We start from the raw sequence: 10773 nt of genomic DNA on the forward strand, positions 1-10773 counted from the left end.
AGTAGAACATATTTGAGGAGCACGTCTAATAGAAGTTTGGGATCTCACCATGGTTGCTATTTGTATTTGACACAACGTGAGTGTGCCTAACCAATAATCACTACACTCAACAAATAAAGGAAGGCATAAAATTTAAACGTGAACTGAGTCACATCGTTTGCCAATATGATGATAGTATGTGGGCTCTGTACCGAGGATGTCGTTGTGGCTTGTACAGCCCTTTGAGACACTTGTGATTTAGGGCTATATAAATAAACATTGATTGATTGAATAAAACGGAATTTCGCTGTTAAACGCAGAATATCGGAGAAATTGACATAAATGTAAGTGAAATGTTGTCATTGTGAGGAGACAGAACATTTGTTTGGAAAAATTAGTCTGGTACCGCTCATTCATCCCCGACACATTCAACTGTCCCGTCCTTAACTAAACCATGTCGAGACGGAAACTATGAAGCTAAAACTAACAATAACAATCCATACATCCACAAGACATCTCATCTGCTTTTGTTGTTGTAAACAACATCATCGATGTAAGATCAATGTACAAACAGCAGTCGCAATTTGAGAGGAGCTGTCTTTTTTTACAGCCTCAAATTGTCTCCTTACTCGTCAAGCTGAGAACAACAGCACACTTCCTCCCTTCACAATAATAGCGCAGTGCGCCGTAACCGGTCTGACTGCGATAACAAGATGAAGATTTCAAAAAAGTACCTTACACAAACATAATGTACTTAAAGCACTTATTGATCCATTACACAATTCCTATGCTTTGAACTAAAATACTGGTCAAAATTGTCCAAAATGTATTGCACCAATAAATGTGAGAATTTTTGCATTTAATTAACAAACATTTTATTAAATGTTCCATCCATTTAGAATAAGTGTAAAATATATACAGTATATATATATATATATATATATATATATATATTAAAAAAATAACATAATTAAAAACGGGGTGGCGCAGTTAGGAGAGTGGCAGTGCCAGCAACCTGAGGGTTCCTGGTTCAATCCCCACCTTCTACCAACTTTGTCACGTCTGTTGTGTCCTTGAGCAAGACACTTCACCCTGGCTCGTGATGGGTCGTGGTTAGGGCCTTGCATGGCAGCTCCCGCCATCAGTGTGTGAATGTGTGTGTTAATGGGTATATGTGGAAATAGTGTCAAAGCGCTTTGAGTACCTTGAAGGTAGATTACTCCTTTTCTTGCATGCTGTAATGAAACAACAAAAGCGCTATACAAGTATAACCCATTTACCATTACCATTTAGTTAAAACAGAAAAATTGAATGTTATTGTTTTTTTATATTGCTATTGGTTTTTAATTGTATTGTTGTTACTATTACAATTATTTTACTTGGTGTGGTTTATTTGTTCCGAATTTTTAAACCATTAAAAAAAAAATTTAAACTATAAAGTATGTAAAGTTTTGAAATTAATAATCATGTAATTAATTGTGATTGCAATATCAATCAAAATAATCATGATTATTATGTTTGCCATAAATAAATACAGTATAATATATTTTAATTAAAAACGTTTTGGAATTTGGGATATCACTTTTCATTAAGTGTTGATGATGGACCCCGCAGCAAAATCAATTAAAAACATTGGGAAAAAGAGGCGTCATTTTAAACACACCTGAAAATGACTAGTACAGTATTTACTTTTTGCATCGTGAATAGAGCATCAAAATGCAAAACCAAATAAACAGGCGCAAGATACAGAACATTGAGAGTATTATTTATAACAGCATTTAAATTGAAATTTGACTTTTTTGTGGAATTTTGCCTATCGTTCACAGTTATTATGAAAGACATGATGACGGATGTATTTTTTTAATGCGTTTTTTACTATTAAATTACAATGAAGCCTATGGGAGTCGCCCTATTCTGCCTGTAAAAGCCCTTAAAAACATCCAAACACCTCCCTTAGGTTTTATATACATGATGTAAGTATATAGGTATTAGTAACAGGCACTATAATAATATTTAATATTTATGTATTTTGGTCATTTTAATTTTTTATTTCAAAAATGTATCACAACGTTCGCTTTTTTTCCTCCAATACTTCACTAATTTCTGCTCACTGAGAGCCAACAACCATAATAATACATCAATACATCACTTACTGTACAATGTCTGCTGTCATTAGAATGCCGACTGATAGAATCTTGTTATAGTCCCGTTTTAGATAAAAATGACTCATAATCCTGACGAAAAAAGGGGGGTGGAACCAAGCGTCTTTTCGTGTCGTCCTCGTCTAAATTGGACGTCACAATGTACCAACTTGTCGGAATACGTCCTCATTCTTCTACTATCCAGGTGAGAGGCATGGTTTATGGTCTAGAATAAACTTTCACGAGCAAAGGAAACGATGAAGCACCTTACCACGCAATGATAGAAACATTGGCAAACACGCTAGTGATCACCGCGCTGGTATGAATAGTTTGTCTATGTTAGCGCTTAGTGTAACAATATCACCAATACTTGGTTAATATTCAAGTCACAAAATATAAATGGAGTATTGTTGGTGGTTTTTGGGTGGTTATTTATTGGGTTTTATGGGCAGAATAAAAGGCCTCCCATTAGCCCCCTGTAAGCGGACTTTTATTTACAAGTTAGAATTTATTTTAAAAATTGTCATGTCTTTCATAATGATTGTGAACGATAGGCAAAATTCCAAAAAACAATTGCAGTTCCCCTTTAAACTCAGGCTGTTCATCAGCTGATAACATTTTCAGACTGTAGCCTTAAAAAGTCCAAATCTGCACTAAGCTCTGGCCTGTATGTTATTTTGACATTTACACTATCTTGACCTCTTGATGGCAAAGACAAAACAGCTTTCTGTCTTTGAACGTGACAGAATTGTAAAACTGCACAAACCAAAATCTCTTGCAATGTGTCATTGCAGCTGAAGTTGGTTGGACGCGGTGAGACTGTTTCTAAAATTGTCTGTGCTGTAATATCTTGGAATTTCAACCAGGCCATGATAGTGTAACCTTTAAACACACTGTTTAATGTTTGCCATACATTTATTCATGAATTTGGACTGCCACAAATAAATCAATTCATATATCAGTCATCATAAATAAATGATAAATGGGTTATACTTGTATAGCGCTTTTCTACCTTCAAAGCGCTTTGACAGTATTTCCACATTCACCCATTCACACACACATTCACACACTGATGGAGGGAGCTGCCATGCAAGGCGCTACCAGCACCCATCAGGAGCAAGGGTGAAGTGTCTTGCCCAAGGACACAACGGACGTGACTAGGATGGTAGAAGGTGGGGATTGAACCCCAGTAACCAGCAACCCTCCGATTGCTGGCACGGCCACTCTACCAACTTCGCCACGCCGTCCAATGTACTTAACTGTATTTAGCTCATTCTCATGACACGAAAAACAACAAAAAGTTTCAGGTCCTGTTCTTATGGACATGTTTGACTTCCAGAAATTCACAAGAACGTGATATCCCCCCTGGAGGGTGATACTAAAGAGCAGGAGGTGCAGCAGAGGCACACAGAGCTGAAGCAGAAGATGAGAGACCTCAACCAAGGCTTCGAGCGCCTCCGCAAGCTCAGCCACGAGGGCTTCACCGAGGACAGCGGTAAGAGGAAACACACCCACACACACTCTGCATATCAATACCACAAATCACATGTGATGGAGTGATGCTAATCTCAGTGAGAGTCTGTCGATAAATACCTCCCTGCTGAGTTATTGCAACTCATTTACTCCCTTCCCTTCGTCTTTTGTTCTCCCCCCGTTGCCTCTTATGTGCACTTTCATTGCAACTCAAAGCTGAAATTTAAAACGAGCCGTTTTAATGTCTGTTGCTTCTCTCACTGTAGAATTTCGGGAGCCGCGTGTGATCGAACTGTGGGAGGCTGCCAAGAGAGCTAACCTCAGCAAAGATGAGCTGGACTCTCTTAAGGTAGCCCTTGCTTCTCCACTGACACACCGCCTATCATATATTTGTGGGTACACACATTTTCCTTTTTTTGCAGCAATTTTTTTGTGTCGTTCGTTCTGTGACGCTGTTTGACGTCCAGTTTGCTTTTAGGTCAAAACAAATAATTAATTATATTGTCAAACTGGCATCATCATAAAGTCTTATGTACATTATTATCAAATACAGTCGTACCACAATTTATGATCTTAATTGGTTCTGTGACAGAGCTCCTAACTCAAGACACTTGTATCCCAAATCAATGTAAATCAATCTATAAACAACACACCCAAAACAGCACCATTTAACATGCATGTAACATCCATCCATCTATCGATTTTTAACATGCCTTTGAAAAAGAAAAACTAACTTTTACATTTAAAATATTGTATAAAAATAGTACAATGGAATGTAATACAAACAACCACAAATGTCCTTTGTTATTGGACTCTTCAGATTCATCATGCTCTCTATGTACAATGTTTTCAATAGCTGTAAGTATCAACACTCCCAACTGTTTTAATGTACTTGTTGAGCGTGTTCTTTGTCAAGGAGATCTGATATGGTGTTTTTTTTTTTTTTTTTTTTTTTTTTTAATTTTTTTTTTTCATAAAAAATACAATCATGCATGTTTACGGACTGTATCCCTGCAGACTGTAAACAACCCTTTTGTGCGAATGAGTGTAAATGGGGGAGGGAGGTTTTTTTTGGGTTGGTGCACTAACTGTAAGTGTGTCTTGTGTTTTTTATGTTGATTTAATAAAATAAAATAAAAAAATATTTTTTGTTTTTTTATTTTATTTATTTATTTATTTCTTGTGCGGCCCGGTACCAATCGATCCACGGACCGGTACCTGGCCGCGGCCCGGTGGTTGGGGACCACTGCTATAAATAACATTCATCACGCAGTAGGTACACATATATCTAGTGATAATAAATACACAATGACAGATCTATTTAACAATGTTGTTTTTTTTTTGTCCAATTTAAAACCATCATCACGAGGAATTAGAATTTATAAGATTTTTGCAGTTCCGTGAGGAACCACAGAGCCCCTCCCCATCAACAACAATGCTAATCAAGCAGGCTTTGTGAGAGCCAACAATTACTTTGGGAAAAATTAGGATCCAGGACCTTATACTTTTGAGCCCGGACACAAAGAGGATGAGCAATACATTTTAGAAGCCGAGTGATGGATGCAGTTTCATTGTTACACTATAGCATCCGCAACATTTGTTGGTGCTAAACATGCAAACTAACCATAACAAACCAAAATAAAACAAAAACTTACTGTAATATTTCCACTCTCGCTGGGATGCCGACCGACGGGACGCTCACATAATTCCGTTTACATGAAGATTCAACCATAATCTTTATGAAGGGTGAAAAAAAGATTCTGCAGGAAAATTATTTTGGGGTCGTAAAAGTTGACCAGCCGTTCGGTCCATGGCCATTTGTTTACAATCAGATGAGAGATGCATGAATTATAATTTAGAATTTACTTTTAGCAAGTTTGAGACGAAGCAGAAGCAGCTGTCAGCTCAGTCTATCAACAATAGCAGCGTAAGCTAGCATTAGCTTACTGCTATAAATGGACGGCTAAACAAATCCGTCTGCGTTGAACAATATCACTCATATTTAGTTAATTTTCAGGTCATGGCATGTAAATGGAGTATTGTTGGCGGTTTCTGGATGTTTTTAGAGAGAGTATAATGAGCGCAACAGAGGACCCTCGATCCCTTGACGACTTGACTTAAATGTTAGCAATTTATTAGGGATGTCCGATAATATCGGCAGGCCGATATTATCGGCCGATAAATGCTTTAAAATGTAATATCGGAAATTATCGGTATCGTTTTTTTAATTATCGGTATCGTTTTTTGTTTTTTTTAATTATTATTTTTATTTTTTATTCTTTTTATTAAATCAACATAAAAACACAAGATACACTTACAATTAGTGCACCAACCCAAAAAAACTCCCTCCCCCATTTACACTCATTCACACAAAAGGGTTGTTTCTTTCTGTTATTGATATTCTGGTTCCTACATTATAGATCAATACAGTCTGCAAGGGATACAGTCTGCAAGCACACATGATTGTGTGTGCTGCTGGTCCACTAATAGTACTAACCGTTTTAACAGTTAATTTTACTAATTTTCATTAATTACTAGTTTCTATGTAACTGTTTTTATATTGTTTTATTTTATTTTTTATTCAAGAAAATGTTTTTAATTTATTTATCTTATTTTATTTTATATTTTTTTTTAAAAGGACCTTATCTTCACCATACCTGGTTGTCCAAATTAAGCATAATAATGTGTTAATTCCACGACTGTATGTATCGGTATCGGTTGATATCGATATCGGTAATTAAAGAGTTGGACAATATCGGATATCGGCAAAAAGCCATTATCGGCCATCCCTACAATTTATTTACTATTTTGAATGCATAAGAAATAGCCAAGCATATGTGTTATTGTCCAGCATAAGGATTTTAAACGATGAACACCACATCTGTTTCCAATATTTGCTTATTTCAGGGTCAGAGTGCAGAAGCGTTAATACTGTGATGTCAATCTCAGAAAATAGCTGAAGGTATTCGGAGTGGAATATTCAAAATGGCTGACGGAATTTGTGGCATCTGGTGATGTTTAAAAGGTGTTTTCACATACGATATGGCTTGTAAATACAAATAGATGGTTTAAAGGGTACAATGAAACACAAATATGCATGCAACATGCAACTAGTTTTTCCACTCAACTGGTACTTTAAATGTTTTAACATATTGCTCATATGTCCCCCTCTCGATGAAATCGCAGCCTTGCAATTATTACAAGTAGAGCTGTTGCATTTGCTTGCAAAAAGACTTTGGATTGTTTCAGCCGTCGTGAGCGCCATCTGACGTCACTACGCATGTTGCATAATGACGTCATTAACGCACGCCAGAATTGTTAAGAGAATTGTTTGAAAAATTGGCAAGGGTGGCTGTGCAACGTACAGAGTTCTTAAGGAGGCCCAAATCTAGCAGAGGGTCTGTGTGGAATGGCAGCACAATTTCAGTTTTCCCCTCGTTAAGTTTTGAATAATTCTGAGCTAAATAGGCTTTGACGTCTTTCAAGAACTTGACATGGGGTGCCAGGGTAATATTGTCTTTTTTGGATAGTGACAGGTATATTTGGCAGTACTCCGCATAAAAATAAAAGATCCCTGACAATTTTGATATAAGCCTCTCCAGGGTAGTGCCCCGACTCCCACACTGTGTTCTAATCGAGAGAAAAGAATTGTGTGGTCAACCATCAAAAGCAACAGTCAAGTCTAAAAGCAGTAAAAGGGCTGATTGACCAGAATCACTCATTAACAGTAGAGAGGGACGGTCTGATTTGTAGCAAATATTTGCAGGACAATACAAGAAAGACAGTATTATGTTGCACTCGCAAGTAATTAAGGCATGCAAAGCGCAATCCATTCAAACGCTCAATAGAACACCTTAATTTGGAATGGGCAGTATTGAAGAGTGCCTGCTCAGGTGGGTTTGGTGCAAGAAAAAAGGAGCCATCAGCCCTGGTATTAACAGAGCCATGTATAGAGAGAGTATGGAGAACTTTGTTTCAGAGTTACTCCCAAACAATAGCGCCCTGAAGTCACGTGAGGGGCTTTTGACAAATCAGAGAGAATGACCAGACAATCTCTTAAGTGGTTGGTCAAAAGCCCCTTACATGACTACAGGGCGCCATGTTTGTGACCAACTCTGAAACCGAGGTGTCCATACACTATAGACCAGGGGTGGGCAAACTACAGCCCACGGGCCACATCCGGCCTGTTGATCCCTTTAATCCGGCTTGCCAAATATTAAAACAGAACTGAGCAAAGATCTGTTTTGAGAATTGCCACAACAAAACTGGTACTAGACTTTGACACACTGGCAAAAATGGGTGATCAACAACACTGTTCCCACTATGATATTGTTGAAAGTAGATGTATTAAGATTAAAACGGCCCATGTTTGAAAGCCTACTCTTACTTCCAACAGATATGATATGCTTTGAAATGCATCATGTACTCGCCCGGCCCCCAAATTTTAAAAGCCTATGTGGCCCCTGAGCCAAAAAAGTTTCCCCACCCTGCTATAGACAGTTCTGGTTCGGAGTGGTTCGGCACTGTCTCCTGATATTATGCCATTTGGCCGGTTGGTCTGGGGCCTTCTGTACAGAGCGCTATCTCTCAGGATACGTACGTCATGGACAGACCCAGGCCACTTCACAACACAGTGTGTGATGAGGAGGTCAGCATCAAGTTGTATGTCTATTCTGTTCCTTCCCTTCATGTTGATGTACCGTAATTTCCGGACTATAAGCCGCACCTGACTATAAGCCGCACCAGCTAAATTTAGGGGAAAATACAGATTGCTCCATATATAAGCCGCACCCGACTATAAGCCGCAGGGTTTTGATGTGTAATTACCGTAGTATATAGGGGTTCCTGCTACCACGGAGGGGATTGTCGGGACAGAGATGACTGTTTGGGAACGCAAAGCGTCCCATTTATTAACAATAAATCTTTCAATCATTCAATCAAACTTTCACATCTTTGACATGGCGAACAGCATTCGTGCAGAGTACAAATAATACAACGGTGCAAAGTAATACAAAGTGCTCGCCTGTACGTTATCAAAATAACCAGCCTACCGGTATATGAAAAGTCAGTCTTTAATCATTGTGTCATCGTCTTCCTCCTGCGTACTAAAACCACCGAAATCCTCTTCGTCGGTGTCGGAGAAGAACAGGCCGTAAATAAGCCGCACCCTTGTATAAGCCGCAGGGACCAGAACGGGGGGAAAAAGTAGCGGCTTATAGTCCGGAAATTACGGTACTCCCACTCTCTCGACTGGGCGCTTGTATACCCCTTGGAAGACAAAGAAATTGATTGGCCAGGCTGTACAAAGTGATTGACACAGCTTTCACATTTTTACTCACAGTTGATTGATCCGCTCCTCTACTGTCACCAAGCTTGGTAAGAAGACCCAGATGCATAGAAGCGCAGAGCAATGAAGACCTGTTCTTCCACAGACAGTCCGTGACTCCTTCTGGTTATGCATTTAAGGTCTGGCTTGACAAGGCCTGCAGTGTATTTGATATTAGGATTTCCAGACCAAAACCTCATTGGTGTATTGCTCTACTGGTTGTTGTACATTCAACATAAACCCTTCTATTGTATTCTCTCCTGACAAAATGGTAGTGAAGATGGACTATACCCCACCATGTCAGTGGCCCTGTGTAAGTTCTCTGAGAAAAGCTGAATGACAAGCTGATAACTTGTAACTTATTCTCTATCAATCAATACTACCCATGGCCCAGTTCAAAAAGTGTAATCTAGATCTAAATGATCAGAATGTTTAAAAAAATTCCCTTATTTGCCATTCAGGATCCCATAATCCGTTTTACATCAATCATAGTTGTTCAGAGCAAAGTTGATCAGACTGTTCCAGATCCAAATTTTTCAAGATTACCAAAAACGGATGAGTGCTCAATTTAGACTTAATGTCAAAAAATTGAAAAATAGCCAGCATGGGGTCACTTAGTGTATTTATTATAAGAAACAAAAAGAAAACGTAGCAAGTAGAAATACCACATGTTCAGTATCTTTTTACAAGCTGTCCCACAAATAGTAGAAAAAAACAAATATACATTCCATGAGCTTGAAATTTAAACTTAAAAATTCAACCTTTAAACATAAAATAACAGACATTCAGCTTTCTTCTTCTGTAGAATGGCCAAGCTTTGCTTTCAGAAGAAGGATCTCAAGTTTGACTTTGGTTTGCTGCAGTTTAGTAAAAGTAATTTGTTCCTCTGCCAGGCGAATCTGTACCGCTGCTCTCTCGGTTTCTTGTTGATGAAGTGCCCTATGGGCATCATCATCCTTATCTTTGTTTTGCAAAGGACATTTTAAGCCTGTTTGACTTCCTTTTGCAGTGATTACTGATGCACCTTCTCCCACAGAACTAATCCCAGTTTTTTCTGCATCAGTGGGAGATGACTCACTTTCTTCTGCAACACTCTGAATTCCACGTAGGGCTTGCGAATGCTCCCCACCAATAATGTCAAAAACGAAGTCAGTGTATTCACCTCTCTTAAAGGACTTGTTGCCTGTCGGGTGGTTTTTTACCTCTTTATGGTCCTTTGTTGCTTTGGCCTTTAGATTCTTCCATCTTAATTTCACCTGTTCAATGGTCCTTTTCTGGCCAAATCCTGCAGCATTTACATTCCGTGTGATTTCATTCCAAACATCTCTTTTCTTCTTGTTGGTCAGTTGTCCTCCCTTTGTACAACTAAAACGTCCTACTATCAAGGCATAATTATGGCTAACACCTTCTAGTAGTGCATAGGTCTCTGCCATGGTGAAATTAGATCCTTTTGACTCCATGGTTCTAACTGTTTGCTGTGGTGCACAGGGGCTTTATAGGCCCTGGGCCCAGTTGTTGAAAGGTAATCTGATTGGAATTTGGATAATGGATTGGATCAAATCTTGAAAATGGGTTGTTCAAAACCAAAAATGTATTCTGAAATAGGATTAGATCACATAATCCAACCTTGGTTTTAATCAGCATCAAGCACTGTGTTGTTCAAAACCTTCTAGTAGGATTGGAATAACCTCAATACAAAACATCCGGATTATTCTGATCCCAGTAATTTGTTGGACTCAGAGAGGATCTCAGGAACCAAATTAAAGTTAAAGGGGTCATGTTATGATTTTTTTTTTTCTACATTTGAAACACCTTCTTGTGGTCTACATAACACGTAAGGATGGTTATTTGGTC

At 38.4% G+C, this 10773-nt stretch overlaps 2 protein-coding genes across 2 annotated transcripts in view; both read left to right on the forward strand.

The window, feature by feature from the left end:
- Positions 1–10773, forward strand: part of LOC133639450 (target of Myb1 membrane trafficking protein-like) — an 862139-nt gene that overhangs the window by 363659 nt on the left and 487707 nt on the right. The window lies entirely within an intron of this gene.
- The window catches only part of lrpap1 (low density lipoprotein receptor-related protein associated protein 1), a 37771-nt gene that overhangs the window by 20781 nt on the left and 6217 nt on the right, over positions 1–10773 (forward strand). The window contains exons 5-6 of the mRNA XM_062033653.1: positions 3460–3615; positions 3860–3942. Coding sequence (XP_061889637.1) covers positions 3460–3615; positions 3860–3942 — 239 coding nt within the window. The remainder of the gene's footprint in view (positions 1–3459; positions 3616–3859; positions 3943–10773) is intronic.

This window comes from Entelurus aequoreus, linkage group LG22 (genome assembly GCF_033978785.1).
Source record: "Entelurus aequoreus isolate RoL-2023_Sb linkage group LG22, RoL_Eaeq_v1.1, whole genome shotgun sequence".
Taxonomy (NCBI): domain Eukaryota; kingdom Metazoa; phylum Chordata; class Actinopteri; order Syngnathiformes; family Syngnathidae; genus Entelurus; species Entelurus aequoreus.